The sequence below is a fragment of the Struthio camelus genome, chromosome 11, assembly GCF_040807025.1.
Source record: "Struthio camelus isolate bStrCam1 chromosome 11, bStrCam1.hap1, whole genome shotgun sequence".
NCBI lineage: Eukaryota > Metazoa > Chordata > Aves > Struthioniformes > Struthionidae > Struthio > Struthio camelus.
In genome coordinates, this window is record NC_090952.1 from 29,213,559 (window position 1) to 29,231,040 (window position 17,482).

Genomic DNA, 17,482 nt, shown 5'->3' on the forward strand with positions numbered 1-17,482 from the left:
GCTGTCAGTTATTTGCAGTCAGTTGGAGATTGAGATAAGGGGGAGGGGAGGGGAGGGGAGGGATTGCACTCCGCCACACTTCGGGCTTGATACTGAGGGGGGGGAGGTAGTTGCACTCCATCACACTCTAGAATAAGGATGCATGAAAAGCAATCATATTATAAGTAAAAACCATGAAAGAAATAGGGTAATATCAGAGGCCCAGAGCTGTATATACAAATCTCCCATATTAATGTGACATTACATAACAACTTAACGAAGCTGCCCATAAATGATAACGTAGGTGGAGCCATCTTTAAGGTATATATAAGCAAACAAGCAAATTTTCCCCATATTTCCAGTACTTCAGAACCAGGTACGAGAACTGATTGGTCTGGTGTTATGTACTGTGATTCCACAGATGTAAGTATTGTCTTAACTATCATTCAAGGGAATTGTATTTTAGTATTTGATATAAGATTTTGTTGACTGTGTTTTGTTAGTCTGGCTACTTGCCTTTGAGGACTGGAGGTTGAATATGGACGTAATTATAGCAAAGTGCTTACATCAATTTAACTGAATACAATGAATCATTAAGCCTAAGAGATTTATGTCATGAATCAGAAGGTAAGAAAAAAGTGGAGCTACTGAGGAGAGAAAAAGGCATGCAAAGTCTCTTGAAGATTATACTTCAGTAGAGAATAGATATTTCTCCTAGACTGATCCAATACTCAAGTTAATAACAAAGATTAAATTCTGTTTATCTAACTGACTACATTCCATTAAAGTTAAGAAGTCATGATTTCATAGCCTCAGAGACTTTTTTTTTCTTCTTTTCTTTCTAGGCATATCATTGTGCACCTGTTTCCAAAGCAGCCCACAGGGAAATCCAGGTGCATATGTCTTTAATCTGTATTGTTAATTGAGTGCAGTTAATCCCTTATTCAACAAAACAGCTAAATTGCTCTGTGAGAAAAGAGTAGGATGGTCAAATGAGGTACTTGCAGTTTCTGGAAATGATTTGTTTTCAGATTTATATTCCTAAATTCCCCACCTCTTAAATGGGGTTAGTATGATATTTTTGTTTTATAGTGGTAATATAGAGATTTAGGGGGAGTTGATGAATATTAATTTAAACTACAGTGATTAGTTCCATAGAAAAGCTGATGAGAAAATGAATAGTGAGGATTGTTTACTTCTCCTAATTTTGCACATTCAGTTCTATAGTAATGCTCTATCAGACTTCCTTGTATGTAGCATGTATATTATTTTTTTATTTAGAAAGCAATGCAAGGAGGGAAAGAGGAAGAAGTAGGTGTTCAGGAATAAAAAACAAAACAGTTATTTTGAAATGGAGTTAAAAAAATGGGAAAAGCAAGCTCAGTAGGAAATATGAACTAGAGTAGAAATAATTCTTAATCTTTCTTCTTCTTCTCCTCTGTTAAGATTTCTTTTCTGCCCACCCTTCTGACAGCCGTTACTAAAACGCACTTGTTTTGTGAAAAAAGAGGAAGGAAAAAACGATCAGCAGCTGTTCTGGATTCTAGATGACAAAGTGAATAAAGAAAAGGAAGCGTTAGTGATTTACTCCCTGACCTTGAGAAAGTAGGTCTGTTTTACTTGAGGGGAGGAAGGAGCTGCAGTCCTGGAAAGGATGGGAATGCTGGTGAGAACTGCTGTGCTTATGAATCCTCTTCTTCTCTGCAATGGTGAGTAAATGAAAAACTTCTTATGTTCTGAGGAAGCTCCTTCCCTGACACTGGTGTGTGTGTAGGTGAGTGTTTGTACAGGGGCTTCAGGAACAGAAATATGGCTTTAAAAAAAAACAACTTATTTGCATACTTCTGGTTTGGTGTTCAGTAGCTTCAAATTTAGTGGCTGCAGACTGCAACAGTGCATGAAGTGTATGAAAATGCTGCCCAATACAAAGCTCTTGTGTCCAACATACTGAATTCTTTCAAAGAACGTAGCAAGCTGCACAGCACTAGACATCTAGTTGGCTCTGGTGTTCCTAGAGCTTAGAACCAAAAAGGACTGCCCAGGGTCCTCAGAGAGTTGCTGCTCTTGCTGGCATGTCAGCTTCTAAAAGTTCCCTGTGAAGAGAAGCATAAAGAGCTGTTCAATCTGAACAACAGTGGCAAGGAAAAAGGCATATTGCTGTAATCGCAAGGCTAGTGATACAGCCAGACATGCAATTCATCTGGGTCAGATCATGGTCTACTTATTCTCCACTTGCATGAAGAATAAAGAACCTGGAGTCTGAGATTAGATTCATAGAGCCCTTCAGTTTGACCTTAGATATGCCTCCATGTAATTTGTAGGATGGCACCAACAAAGGGGATGTTTGGAAACTAGGAGGGAAGGTAAAGGCTGATGTTACTTGAAGAAGTGCCTATGGAAGTATAGGTTCACCCCTAACAGTAAGGAAAATGGGGAGCAAGCTCTTCCAATTTTGCTATTTAAGAAAGAAAAAAGTTTTAGGCATCTCTTATCTTTTGCTTAAGTTGCTTAAATTAGGGTAGCATGGAATAGCAAGGAATGATTGTTTAGATGATAGGGGAGAGGAAGCATAAAAACTCTCTCGTAGTTTGCTGTTAACAAGCAGCCTTTCCCAGGAAAGCCCCAAAAGTGAAAGTAAGCGACAGAAGAATAAATGCAAAGAGTGACTGGGGGACTGTGGGACTTAAATTTGGAGACAAACTGTTTCCCTCAAGTTTAAACTTCTACTAATTCTGATCTTATGCTCCTCCTGAGGCTGAATTTAGTTCTTGTGCTTTGTGTAAACACCAGACAGAGCACAAGAGCCAAATTCAGCACACATGCCATATTTCAGTTCTTCTCATAATCAGCTGTCTCCTATCTGTCGTCTTAACATCATGTTGCTCTTCTGTTAGCCTGTCCCCTGAAAGATGTTCCATTGACTGCCAGTGCTGGTGACCTGGTGAATTCCACTTGCTGATGCCCTCATCATTGTTTCATGATCCAGGAGTTGCCTTCACCATGGTAGTGCAGTTTTGTTGGCTTAGGGTTTTTTTGATTTTTCTTTTCCTTTTTCTCTCTACGTTTTTCTTGCAGCTCTTCTGGACCTGATTGGCCCCGGTGAAATTGTAGGAGTGTGGAAGGGATTTAACATCTTGCCATGTACCTATGTGCCCGTGAAGGACTTTGTGCAGCAAACGGTTATTTGGACTGTGGTACATGACCAAAGTTCAGGCACTGTTTTTAGGAGGGATGACTCTGGTGATCACATTCTACTCTCTGAGTACAGAGATAGGGTCAGTGTTGTGAAGAACTCTCCAGGGAACGTGTCTCTTCATATTTGGAAACTTGAAATCTCCGACAGGGGAACCTACACTTGCCAAGTCACCTGGAAAACCAGCAACAACAGCCTGATAACAAATGAGATCACCACCAGAGTTGAGGTTGTTAAAGGTAAATCCAAAAAGGAAGCTGTGCAAGAGTGGAAGTCTCTGTCGTTCAGAAAGTATTTAACAACTGAATAGACCATGTAGCCATGGTAGACCATTTCTTTCCAATACAGGAGCGTTTTGCTGAGTGGAGTTTGACTCCTCTAACAAGCAGGAAATGGGTCAGGCAAGGAAATTGAGGCCTACTGGACTGTCTAGTTCAGCAATTGGGGGAAAGTTTTTGTGGCCTCTTACTTACTAATTTGTCCCTGACTCTACTTGTATCCAATTCCCAATGTTTCCATGGGATATTAAGCAGAAAGGAAATAACTAGGATATTGCGTTGCTCTTCTTTGATCAAATACCATTGCGCATCCCAGAATTCCCTTTGTTTGGGCAGTGATGATTTATAGAGGAATGGAGATGGCATCAACACAGCAGAAGAGGTCTTCCATATAGGAGTTATGGCAATTGGAATGGGTGGCATAACTAGTGTAAAGCTGTTTGTAGGTACAGGAGAACTGAGCTTAATCTGTGCAGAGAGGTGACATAACATTGGTGCCTCTGTTCCCTCTGGGGAAGGACTCAAACCCAGCAAGTGAACTGCTATGGAGCACAGGGAAGACTTCTAACACATCCAAGGCCCGCGTGACCTGAGCCCAATCTGCTTGTCTTTCAGTTGCAGTGACTAAGCCCATCATCAGGGCTGGTGAGCTGGGACTGATGGTCCCGGCAGGAGCCAGGACCAGCCTGACCTGTGTGGCCACTGGATCCCCACCCATCAGCTACCGCTGGTTCCTGGGAGAGCCGGGAGGAAAAGCTCGGCTTCTGGGCAGTCAGGCCGAACTCACGTTTGACAGTCTGCGACCCTCCGACTCGGGGAAATACTACTGTGAAGCAGAAAACAGGGTTGGGGCACGTGTCGCGCAGCAGAGCGATGCTGTAGAGCTGACAGTGAGAGGTGAGTCCCCATGCTAGAGCTTGTCATCTCAGCTGCAGGAAATGATCAAGGCAAACAGTTTCCTCTTTCTGTACACAGATCGGACACTTAATGCTGAATATGCATTGTGATTTTTGTAACAGTTGCGCATGAATGCAAAATTGTACAGCAAAGGATTAAGAATTATTTATGACCATACCTGCTTTCTAACACTGCTAGCAACCAGTCCCCTACCTGTCCTCTAGACAGTTGGTTGGTTTTTCACTGTGTTATTGGTCAAGTGGATAAACTCTTTTGTATTAGTACAGCAAAAGAAGCCATGGTCAAATCCCTTTGTTGCCTATTGCTCTTGTTCAACTTACAGATCTGCCCACAACAACAGTGGCTTTGGAGAGTGGTGTGGGAACCTCAGAGAGATACCAAACAACCACAGGTGAGGGGGTAATAGCAGTTATAACTGACAGCAAGAACAAGGAGTCAGCTGGAGGGTTAACACCAGCATTTTGCAATGGGTTTTGTTGCTGGGGAACATACTCTTGACAAAATATTGTTTTTAGTCTGTTTGCCTCAGGTTTTAATCCAGATGTTTCTGAATACAAAGCATCCTGCTTTCTGAGCTCTCCACTCTGTAGAGGGCTTTTTGCTTGCTTGTAGGGGATTAGTTTGTATCCAGTCCTTTCTGAGGTCTAATGAGAGGTTGAGGCAGCATATCTAGTTGTACGTATACATATTTTATGCGTTGTCATAAACTGCTCCATCCTTTGGGCCAGTTTTAGACTGGCAATGTTTTGAGCCTGTGTTCCCAAGGATGGCTATAGAGAGTCCAAACTTACAATTTTCATGGTCTATGTGGGCTGTCAGGTAAGGATTTCAGGTGTTGGATCACTGTGTTTTCTTTGTGGGTTTCGGGCTTTTTGGGTTGACTTTAAGTGAGCTCCTGCCCCAAGAACACTTTCACCCCACCCCTCCATATATGTGTCAGCCAGCCTAAAGGAGGATTGTCCTTGGAGAAACAAACCAATAACTTCATGGCTGGTGCTCCGGGTTACCTCAGTAGGCCTTCAAACTGTGTGCCTCCCCCCAGCAAAACAGAGGTCTTTCAGGGTGATGTGGAAACTTCTAGAGGGAGATAACAGAAATCACAAGTGCAGGGAGCTTAGTGAAAGTTAATGGCAAAGAAAAGTGTCAAGTTGGAGGTTTAATGCCAGTGCTTAGCATTGTAATCTGCTCCTGGGGAAAAGGTACTTAATGTTTCTGTTGTTTTTGCTCCAGCTTTCTGTCTGAATGAATTTGTATGTGTCTAAGGGCAGGGCTGTTAGAAATACCATTTCTTAACTTAGAGACCCTATAGGTTTTTCTAGAATTTGTTCTCCCCCCCCACCTCTTTAAAAGAGTTTTCTGCCTTTTTTTTTTTTTTTTTTTTGTGCTGATCTTGACTGAGAATCCTAAAGTAGGAGGCAGAGGTAGTATCTCTACTGGTAGATACAGGTGATGCAAAAAGTGCTTCAAACTTGACCAGAAATGGTCCAGATTACCAAGGACCGTTGTTTTGAAGGTGGCTTGTAATTTGCATGGTTTGTCTTTGTGGCTTGTGGAAATTTGGGCTTGGAATAGAGTAGATCTGCTTATGGAAACTGTATTTTTGGGTAACACTTTGGTGGCATATTATAAATTCAGACAGTCCCACAGCAGGCTGTGTGAATGGCCTTCAGGAACTAGAAACTAAGGGAAGATGTTGACAATTCTTGACTATTCTTACAGAAAAGAATCCAACGGAGCTGGTGTTCAGAGGTACCTCAGTAATCCCTTGGACTCCACGAGGCCCTACCACTGTGACAGGTACACACCTGTATATAGTCCTCTTAGGGCTTGCTGTTTTCACTGCATTGTAAAGGTAATGGAGATGATGTGTTTTTGCAGATCTGCCCCTAACAGTAATGACTTCTGAGAATGATGTAGGAAATCCGGGAAAGAATCATACAACTAAAGGTAAGCGGAGAGCAGAACAAAAGCTAAGAAGGAGACTAGGGACCCAAACTGGCCACTCAGTCACTACCTTCAGTCCTCAAGCCCCTCAAACATCTTGGCTGCAAACGGTGCTTTCAGGGTGTCTACGTTCCTGCAGTGCTGACCTGTTCCTGTATCTTATCCTAGTACAGCTTTTTTCATGATGGCTCTTGATAAGACTCTGGATATAAGAAAAGATACAGTTTTATAATCGGAGCGGTCACAGAGTTCTTGTGGCATTCCCAAACAGTAGTCCGTTCTGGTCTTTTCTTTGAGTGGGGAAGTTGGATGAGCAGAAAAGCGTCAATGTTCAGCTCAGGCAGATCTTTCATAGCTCATCTAGCTTTGCAGTGCTGTGGTAGGTTTAAACTGTTCCAAATACAGCTGAATTGTATCTGTGGATGAAAAGGGCTGATGGTTCAGGCTGAGCCCTCAGATCTCATGGCTTGTGTTGTAACTATTCTTTTCAGCTTTGTTCAGAGTGGTTCTTACAGCACTGGTTAGCCTGAGCATCTCTGAGTAAGAAGTTATGCCAGTGGGCTTTATGGTCCCAGTGTCTCAGTGAGATACGTGAACGGTAAGTCTAGCTAGCTTACACAAACGCACCTATTCAGAGCCAAATGACAAGGTGGTGTTAGGATGGGGAAAAGCAGGGACAAGAGCATGCAGTATAACTGCCTGCCCGTTACAAGGGCTGACTGAGCAACCAGCCCATTTCTGCCTTCAGGGAGATGGTCAATATCATGTAACTGCTGCTGGTATTGCAACCCAGGAGCCTTTCTCTGTTTGAAAGGCTTGTGCTTTGTTGTTCCAGATTTCCAGAAGACTCGCCTGTCCCTGTACCTGATCATCCTGATTGCTGTGGTTTGTGGTGCTGTGGTTTTCCTTATCGTCTTTATCTTGTGCATTAGAAAGCCCAAAAGTGGTGAGTAGGTTGTTCTGGAAAACTTGAGTGTGTTGTACATATCCAACTTGGTTTTACTTTTGAGGGCTTTTGTGGATAGGTGTGCTACTGTGCTCATTACTACCTGTAGCTACCTGTAGCAGCTCTAATGTTTGAATTATGAAGGTACTTAATTGAAATATACATGAATCAAAATGGGACTTCTCTGCCCTTTACAATCTTTCTTTTTACTTTGGGGGGTGGGGGGGGATCTCATAAGTCTAAGAGGCTCTTTTAGACGCAAAATACACCCCCTTAGAAGGGCATCAATCACATTACATGCTCTCGGGCTGCTTTCTGGACTTGCTCAGCTTCTGCTCACTGTGAGACTCTGGGGATGTAATCATTCCCCAAAGGGCTTTGGCCAGTCTAGTAGATAGTCCACAATGAATCCAGACCCTGTCGGGTAACGCTGGGTGTTTCAAAGTGCCTGCCTGCAACTACTTCTAGAAAACTGAACACCAGAGGGCAGGCAATCTTCAGCAAGGGCCAGACTGGCTCAAATAACTGGCCCCGGAGCCATCTCAGATTTCCGCTTAGACCTGAATCTAAAATATTTTGCCAATAACTTCAGTGCTGCATGTGTTTCCTGGCATGGTTTCTAGTAACACCAGGTGCTAAAAGCAGCCTCCTTCTGACACTGAGGACCATGCCTGTGACTGACTGGCTGGAGCCCGCAGGATCTAGTTGCGCTCAGCAATTAGACCTTAGAAACAAAATGAGAGAGAAGCATTTCACACTTGCTGCCTCTAAGCAGGCACCATAGCAGTGCTGCTCCTACAAGCTGTGGAGAGAGAAAGGGGCTACCAGAGGAGAGGCCAGCTTGATGTCAATTCTGCTGTAGAAAGTACTTTAAACTTCTTTAAATAAGTTATTGAATATTCATCTAAATGTTGATTTGAATAGGATCATATCATGGTCTCTTTCATCAGAGTGCAATGTTGGTGTTACTCAGCTTCTTTCCTACGTTTTTCTTTGCTCTGTCAAGCTTACTTACATGATGGTTATTTTCCTCTAGTCCTCATGGACATCTCATAGTTCCCAAACCTATATGCTCTACAGAGTTTCTTAATCGGATCTTTTAAGGTTTTTGATAGCAAATTAATCTTGTCCTGCTGTTTTAAAAATACCTGTTTACCCCAGCTGCTGTTTAATATTTTCCATAGCAGTTTTTCATCTAGGTACTAGCTGTCATTATTTCTCCTTATTTGATAGGAATTCCTTGCCTGTTTAACATTCAAGCATAGGTTAAACATATTCATTGACTGCTTGTCTTCTGTACTAACATTAGAAAATTCCTGACCAAACACTTTGTTAAAAACTTGTCTCGCTAATAATATAGCAGAGTTCAGAAAGCTTTTTTTATTTTAAATACCACTGGCCATAGTTTTCTCCTTGTCCCTTTGTTTCCTTAATCAATCACCTTTCTGCAACTCCTTGCTATTATTTAATATTATTATCAAATACCCCTTCTTTTTTTGTTTCTTCTTAAGAAATCCAAAGTAGCTCCTTCCAAAATTGTCCTTTATTGAACTAATGAATAACAAAAGTGCGGGAACTGAGAACTTCTGGTTTCTAAACTCAACTTTACCTGCAGACATAAGCAAATTACTTTGACCCAGTTGTGCTCTAGCTAGGATTTTTTTTTTTTTCAATTTTCTTGGATTGAATCCTGGGAATAAGAGTCATCACTCGCCTAACACAATCTTTAAGGTGTCCGTTTTTATTCACTATAAGCAAGTAACTTCTGAAGAGAGACTTATAGTGTCTTAGAAAAGATACAGTAGAGACTTTCTTTTAAGAATAAAAATGTAAATTATTGATACACATTTTTGATTGTTCTTTTCCAGCACATGTCTATGAAGTAAAACTGTGAGTATAATCCTTTATCTAACATTCTGAGGAGGCTTTGAGGACTGTATCAGAGCAGAAAAAAAATTTTGCCACTTAGCTGTCAAGATGAAAAATCTCTTCCTCAGTATGGATGAGGAGATTAAAAGTTATCTCAGTGGTACATTTTATGGATGTTTTGTGGGCTTTCCACATCAACATATAACGGAGGAAGAGAGATCTTTTGCTTTGCAATATTAGAATAATAAAAATGAGTGAGAACTGTTCAATTACTTCTCAGACCAATGAGGCTGAGTGAAGATTGTTGTCCAGGATAAATTCCCAGTGTTTTTCCAAATTCAAAAAATAGGAATTCCCCTCTTTCTAGAGAGCCAGTACTCCTGATACACGAATCACATGCTGATGTTATCCCCAAAAAATCCTTGGCTCAAGTTGTCTCTTTTAATCATAGCTTGGGCAGGATATTATAGCTATTTCTAAACTCAAATGTCAGCATCCTGTTCTACTTGTAACTTAGGCTTTTCATTTTGTCATGCATAATAATCTAGACAAAACATACAGGGAGAATCACTTATCTGGGTATAAATTAAAATACGGATGACTTGAATGTCATGATACAATGTGCCAGTGATGCTTACCTAGATGCTACGTTTCCCAAACGGTCTATAAAATGGCATGTTGAAGTAACAGTTGAGCCGTGAGCAACTGAATACATGATATGATGGTATTTGTTCCCGCAGATGTATCTTCATTTTAAAGGATGTTAGGTGCCTTAAGCCACATGGTGCATATGGGCTGCATTAAGCTTGCCATTTTCTTCACTGTTCTCTGTATCCTTATTCTGCAAAGAGCAATTGTCTGATTATAGCGTTCCAAGAAGTGATATCATAAGGCTTGTATTGCTTAAGTATCTTTTGCTGCCTCTGAAACTCTCCCTGAACTTGTAGCAATGTTGATATAACGTCCAACATTCTTCTGGAAGCCAAGGATGAGATTTTTTCCTTCAGGATACTGTTATAACTAGGTGGCTCGGGCTTACCTGGCTCTGAGTCAGATCAGAATCCAGCTCAAAATCTCTTTAACTTGGAGATACTTTGTCTACTCTAGTTGCAACTTTTCTTTCATATTGTATTTTTTTCAGCTATAACAACTCAATGAGAGCAGAGGCTTCTTCAAGATTTGATAGTGTGGGTCTTTATGAAGAACCCATCTCCTCTACTGAAAACAACTATGTGACAGAGCCCATGAAAAGCAACAGATCTGAAGAAACAAACATGAAAGAGAACAAATATGACGCACTTGGAAATGCAAAGGAATCTGAATATGAAGTGGGGGACACTGTATAAGAACCAACAGTTCTCTACAGGTAGCAATCCTGAAGAGCACCCCCATCCAGGCAAAATTTATCTTCCTATTCACTTTTTTTTCCTCTGAAAAATAGGTTGAACAAGCAGTTTTTGATCCTCCATGTTTTATGGAGCCTTAAACTTCTGCAATGAAAATGCAAACCTTTTTTTAGAAACTTCACAGCTATAGATTGCTGTACAGGTCTCTTGATTTTGCTTTTCTTGATTCCTTTTCACCACCTCTGTAGAAGAGAGCCCTTTGAAAACTAGGGTCTTCAGATCTCAGGCTGAAAGCACTGAAGTAGCCTTCTTGCTCTATATGGTCAAAAGGAACTTCATTCTCTTTATAAACAATCTTTGTCTGGTGTAGTAGAACTAGCACAAAGTATTGCTAAATAGCTCTATTCAACTTAGTGCATTAAAAAAGGCAGGAGAATGCTGGCCTGGGAAGTGGTGTCTCTCTGCACGCTATCTGCCTAAAATACCACCAAAATGGCGTTACATCCTTTTTAAATGCAAGACGACTGTTAAAAGAACAGCTGAAAGACAGCTTAAAGCTAGGTTATAATCAAGGCCCTTACCACACAAAGCAGCAGGTTGAAAAGAAATGTCCTGTGAATCCATCATGCTGTACTCAGTATGCCTTTCTGCAGTACACTCGCAATAAAATACAGACACTTTCTAATTACAGTAAAAGCTGTCAGTTTTAGAGCTGGACAGCTTAGGCAATTTTAATATTATAACAAATATTATTTCTGAGAGCAACTTTTCTATTCTACTTTTATTGCACTACTAATATTTGAAAGAGATTATATACTTTTCCTTAAGCTTGTGGCTAGGATTGTGTACATATGCCTAAATTACTTTGATACAAACATGAATATTTGTACATGACCTGCTCATCTTTAAAATGCCAGCAAGCACTCATTATTGCAGATATCCAGTAGTTACTCATGAAGTGCTTTCCTTACAACTTAAAAGGTATGAAGGTAAGTAGGGAGGTGCAAAGCTTTGTTATTCATAATTTTTACTATCCTGAATAAATCAATAATGCAGATAGTACCAAGTTACAGGAGAGCCTTTTTATAATGAATAGTAGGGCAGTATCGTGTCAGACCAAAAGCAGTGCTGATGGAGAACAAGGGAGAACATGAGCAGAGTGTACTAAAACATGACCAGCATAAGGATGATGGCTAGGCAGTATTGTTTACAGTTTCTCAAAACAAAATGGAGCAGACATCAGTTAAAACAATTTGGTAGCAGTTTTAAGAGAGATAAGAAGTACTTCTGATATGTAATACATAACTGAGCATGGAACACATTGTTGCTCGTCTACTGCTATGAAAGCCCAAACTACATGGAGGCTCCATGAGTAATTAGAAAAATTAATGATATAAAGGTCATCAATGACTATTAAACACAAAGAATCAGGGATATTTTACCAGTGCATATAAGTGGTCTTGCACTTCTTCCCTAAACTTCCTGTATCACAAGTTTCATTTCTCTTTGTTAATAACATAAAAATCAAGGGCTGGGCAACCTCCCTTTCAAAGGGAGAGGGAACAAAAGAACGGTAGGTTTTGCTGGTGATAATGTCTTGGAAAAAATTTATCAACATGTGCATGTAGCTTAAAAAATGTGGGGAAACAAATGAAAATCATTAAAACTCAGATTTGTGAAGTTAGCAAATTTTGTTGTGCTTCTCCTTATTTTGCCTATAAGGCTGGGTGTGCATGAATATCTGCATGTGCCTATGAATTCAGCTCCTAGGTGCTTATCACACCTCTCTACTTGAAAGCAGAGGAATTGTACATCTGCTGGAGTTTGGGATATGTTTTGGATGTTGTGTTGGGTGATATTTGTAGACTGTAGTCAGCCATAGTTGAGGAGATAGAAGATGCAAGAGTTTCTGCTAGTCCAGTTTGAGATTAGGAGTTAGTGAAATAAGATATTTTGCATGTGGTAGAAAATGAGTCTTATTATGGAGAATGAAAAAAGCTAGTGAAGTCTTACCAATGTTTTTTCCTAAGGAAGAAGATGAGTAGGGAGGGAGAACTCTTGCATTCATACTGCAAGACACACAATTACCACTAAAAGTTTTCTAGAGGGCAAAAGAAAAATTGTAACTGGACAATGAGATGCAATGATAAATCAACAGTCATGAAATCTTTTGGATAACTGTTGCATTTGCTTGTCTTTCAGCTCTAGGTGAGGTTGTGGTTTTTGGAACTCTGCAGTAATGTCCTCTTAGAAGAAGAAATTAAAAGAAAAAAGTTTGTGTGCTTGTTTGGCCAGGGGTCATGTTAGGAAGAGAATGCTAATGTTACTGGACAGCAGCCCACTCCTTTGAGGTCCATCTCAGAAACTAGCTCATTACAATGAGAATATAGGGCTTCAGCAATATATGGAGCAACTGGAAAGCAGAAGTACTCCAAAATCAAGTGACAGGGTGTTGGAGGGAACATTTGAGAAAAGAGGTGTGGGGATGACGTGTGTTGCTTGGAGAATGAGGAGAAAGGAGCTTGTCTTTTTTGTAAGTGGAGGTGGTAGGTACAGCCAACAGCCCCAGAAAACTTCTCCCTTCAGGACAGAGTTGAGCTCTGTATGAACAAAAGAACAGTAATGCTGTCAGCACAGCAAACTATTCCCTAGCAGTATTTCCATTGCTGCTGGTTTTGACCCCATGTGCTGTGCTAGTTAGAGGCAGTTATTTTAAGCAGTGTAGCCTCTACTATCAGTTCTCAAGAGTTAGCTGGTTTTTTCCTTATTTTCATCTTTGTTTTCAGAGAGAAGTTGTGGGTTTTGCGCTAGATGATGGTACCCCTTTCCCCCCCCCCCCCCCCAACAAAAGGATGTAGGTGAAGTTGGAGTGCCATTACAATTGGATGGAGACACCCATGTCAGTAAATACACTGCACCAGAACGATGCGTTTTCTCTGAGGGGAGTGTGGTGATGCTTGATATACTTGGCATGACTGCTACCACTAAACAAACTGATGCCTCACTCTGACTGCCCTGATGTTACTTGCACAGTTGTCCATCTGGTGTGATGTGGGGGGGGGGAATGTTTTATATCTCACAGGCAGAGCTCTGGCACAAAAAAAGAGCATTAAGAAGTCAAGTAGCAATACAGATACAGAAACAAAGAGGATTCCAGTGAAGGGCAGGTTGGTTACAGCACGATCCGAGTATATCCAAGCACTCTCGCTGTCCATATCCTATGGATGATGGCTTTCATTTATTCTACAGCTGTATTTCAGCTGTGCTGCAAATTCAAAAACCAATTCAATTTCAGTTGTGTTGCAAAACTACAGATGATGCAGCCCTGCAAACATGGATAAATAGCAGTTTTGTATTGGCTGGACAACTGTAATGTGGAGCTGATGAGGTAAAATAAACTGTTTTAAGGCCAGCAGTAAAAATCAGGCTCATGAAACTAAGAAGAAATCGATTAACTAGGTTCTCTGCATGGTTTGTATCGCAGAGGGTGCACCAGGATTGCATGCACTGTTGGACAGCAGGATAATGTAAGATAGGGATTGTATCCTAATCCAGCATGGGATATCTCTGGGGAAAAGAGAGCAGTTGCTGTGCGTCCCGTGGAGTACATTGCAGCTCCTTATGGTACTTCAGCAAGCCAGGAAGATGAACTGAGGTTAAGGCAGACCTTCCCAGACCAACACTTCTGTTTACCAAAATCAGAGTTCAGCTAGCCTTTATGGAGCTACTCGAGGAGGAACAGGAAAGCCTGCAAATAACAGGCCTTGTGAGAGCAGTGAGACTGTCAAAACCATCAGTAGCCAGTAAGAGTGTGAGAACTGCAGGTAAAGGAAAGATTTGTACTGACCTAATAGCTGAATCTGTGAAGCCCACCTGTACTCACCTCTAGGTGAGGCAAGGATGTGGGCACAAGCAAGAAATGAATGCTCGGCCAACAGCATATGTAGATTGCTTGCTTACCGCTAGGAAGCGCTTAAAAGGGTTTGACTGAGGTAACGGACAACCCAGAACTGATGTGACCTGGAGAGTCCTGGTAAGGGAAGTTAATTTTCAGAAAGGTCACTTGTACATCATGTTCATTTTGCATGACTCAGGCCTTGAAAGAGAAGCTCATTTACACTAACTTTCTGGTTCTTTAGGTGGATCAAAGTTTGTGTTCTCATGACTGTCTGTACTGTTGTGCGGCTAATACAGTCAACTGCTCTGAAACATCCCCAAAGTATTTAGTAAACCTGATTCTGTTCAATCAGTTCTGTGAGTTTGCTATGGCTGCACCTAGTATCTAGTATCTTGCAGTAAAATTTGTCTTTTTTTTCCCTGGATGCAAATAGTTCATAAAGAGTACTTTCTTTCTCCCTTACCTACTTTTGGTGGTTTGCACAAAACTCAGTATTGCATGTCACCCCGCTGCAGACTGGAAAAGTTATTTGCCTCACCAGGAAAACACTGTAGCAAACTCTATTCTGCCAGAGGCTAGAGAATCTCAAAGCGTGAGGGTAAGGATTCAGGCTCTGCGGAGCTGGGGCCTATGAGTATCCAAGGTCCCGTCTGTACTCCTTTTAAATATTTCGTTATAATAAACCAGGTAACTAGGCATAATGTCTGAGACGTTCCAGACTTTTTCTTCTCCAGACTTTTTCTTCATACTTTCAGATGCAAAACTATGAGGAGTCCCTTTAGAAAGAAGGAAATGGGCAGACTGTGTGACTCAAGGAGGAGAAAACTAGGAGATATGTCTCTGTCCAAAAGGAAAGCTAATGTTAAGTAAATCACATTTGAGGAACTACAGTTCTTGGTGTTTGTTTTAGCTAAGTAGTCAACTTTTATCCTTTATAATTATAGCTTCAGGAAGTCTTGCATGTCCGGTTCAGAAAATAGTCATATCAGCAGTTTTAGCTTAGGTTTTGAGCTTGTGATGGGGCATGTTTTCCCCCAAATCCAACTTCTTTTAAAGTCTTTTGAATAGGAGATAAGTGGTAAGGACAAGCTTCTCTTACCAGTCATGAGCCAGGATGTACAAATGGCTGGTTTTAAATCCTGTCTCTGAAAATGGACTCATTCACTCTTTCAGAGATGTTGTTTGAATCTTAAGAGTGCTTTTTTCTCTCCAGGCAGGAAACTTTGAAATCTAGCTAGTGGCACCTTGGTGACAGAAAATGGGCAGATGGGGTACAGGCATTAGCCCACAAGCTAGATGTTTCTGTTCCAATTCAAACAAACTGGTTCCATACTGGTAGCTTCAGGAAAGAAGTTGAGAAGAAAAGGCAGCAAAAATTAACTTTCCATCATACCAGCAAGGATCCGATCTCAAGAGCATGCAGTGCTCTCCCTGTGTTGTTTTCCTCTGCAGGATAACAGCTGGTGGCACTCTTAGCCTGGAGCCTCACATATGTTTGCTGCACCACACCACACCCAGCTTGCTCCTCCAGGCTGCATATGCATGCCACAAGCAGGTTTTAGTGCAACAATAAGCAGAACTCGGCTCAAATCACATTCAGAAGGCCACCAAGCATGGATGTGCTTCTACTAGAAGAGTGAAATGAGATCTGCGCTTTGCTCATCAGTTGACAGAGTCTGTGAAAACGAAGGTAGTAATTGGTCTTCAGTGCCCTGCGCAGAGTTGGGAACAAGCCATCACTGACAAACTGTAGCACTTCCAGAGAAAGGCCTGGCCTCAGCTGCTATGTAAACGCTTCCTAACTGAACAAATATCTGTTGTGATGGGACATAACTGGGGCAAAATCACGCATATTAACCTTCCCTCCTAGGCCCATCAGAAAATGGCTCCCTGTATTTCAAACATGTCTACCTTATGCTGAAATTTTATTCTGAATTTCTTGTGAACCCTAGACTTCCCATACTGACGTATGTGAGAGAAGACTTGCAGGGGAATCTGCTCTTTCTTTCTGTTTGTTATTCTTTCAAGCAGAGAAGACTGTGCAGACAGAAATCTTCCCTGTTGGCACAACAACAAGCAAGTTGAAGGGAAATGAAATTATTCCTTGAAAGCATTTCAGTGGATGTGTTAAGAAATGCTCTTCTTAAAACTAAATGCTAAGGCATAAATATTGAATAAATAGCAACAAGCTGCTTTAGCGAGTGTTTAAATGCCTATAACAGAATCTACTAGGTCAGTAGATTTGCTTATATATGCATTTCTTATCTTCTGTAATTCCTTCTCCTGTTGTTAATAATTAGCAGGCACGTATTGATCCTACACATAACATCTGCTACTAACTTTTGCATCTAGTTATAAAGGTACTCCTACAGAGTGTGCCCAGATCATCTCTCCTAGGTTAAAATCTGCTGCCCCCCCCCCGCCGCCATTTGTAAGCTGCACCCTCAGAAAACACTGCATGTGTTTGCAGAACATGAAGCATGATGGCTTTTGCACGAGTTTGACTATTGCAACAGGGATGGGTACAAAGACAGTCGGTGATGCTGTGAAAATGAGAGCACCAGGCAGTGATTATCTGCTCACCTGTAGATGGTAAAAACTTGTGTAACGTTAAATGCAGATGACTAGGTGGTTAACCTCTGGTTTCCTTATGTACCTTCTCTATATCCCTGGTAGATATGACTGCATCTATAGCTGTACCACAATCAGGCATAGTTTTGGCCAAGTGGTGAAAAAGGCAGCTGTTCCCTTCCTATTGTAGTAAAGAGCAGGATGTTGTTTTTAAATACCTCTTCTTCCCATTACCAAAGTGGTAGTGTACAAATTCGAGTTACTCCAGTTAGAGCATAAGGTTTTTTCTGTTCCCTGGCATCAGCTGACTGGGCTTAGGTGCTAGTTCTTATTTCCTCATACAGACTTAATAGTAGGAGGAAGAAAAAAAGAAACCCTCCCTGGACTGTAAGAGGTGGTGCACTTATAGGAAGGCAAAGGAAAAGCACTGCATTAGCAAGCTAGAAATATAAACCCACATCTTTTTCTTCATGTGTTCTCAACTTTTTTCACACCATGACTCAGACATCTGTGCGCTTCCAACTCCTCGAGATTCACAAA

The 17,482-nt window shown here is 41.2% G+C and overlaps 1 protein-coding gene across 2 annotated transcripts; it reads left to right on the top strand.

Annotated features, from left to right (window-relative positions):
• The first annotated feature begins 330 nt into the window (after positions 1-330).
• LOC104145674 (V-set and immunoglobulin domain-containing protein 4) lies at positions 331-12,162 on the top strand. 2 transcript variants are annotated; one of them, XM_009677310.2, is made up of 11 exons: positions 331-402; positions 825-872; positions 1,426-1,688; positions 3,055-3,411; positions 4,066-4,347; positions 4,691-4,759; positions 6,088-6,165; positions 6,247-6,315; positions 7,148-7,258; positions 9,127-9,148; positions 10,269-12,162. In XM_009677310.2, exons 3-11 carry the CDS (start codon positions 1,634-1,636, stop codon positions 10,471-10,473), a joined length of 1,248 nt encoding a protein of 415 aa, XP_009675605.2. In that variant the 5' UTR covers positions 331-402; positions 825-872; positions 1,426-1,633; the 3' UTR covers positions 10,474-12,162. The 2 variants fall into 2 exon arrangements, with proteins under 2 accessions (XP_009675605.2, XP_009675606.2); XM_009677311.2 differs by lacking the exon at positions 9,127-9,148.
• The last annotated feature ends 5,320 nt before the right edge of the window (positions 12,163-17,482 follow it).

Coding starts and splice junctions, on each gene's coding strand:
- LOC104145674 (XM_009677310.2), top strand. CDS start 1,634: ATGGGAATGCTGGTGAGAACTGCTGTGCTTATGAATCCTCTTCTTCTC. Junction 4,760..6,087: donor GAGATACCAAACAACCACAG/GTGAGGGGGTAA, acceptor CTATTCTTACAG/AAAAGAATCCAACGGAGCTG. Junction 6,316..7,147: donor AAAGAATCATACAACTAAAG/GTAAGCGGAGAG, acceptor TTGTTGTTCCAG/ATTTCCAGAAGACTCGCCTG.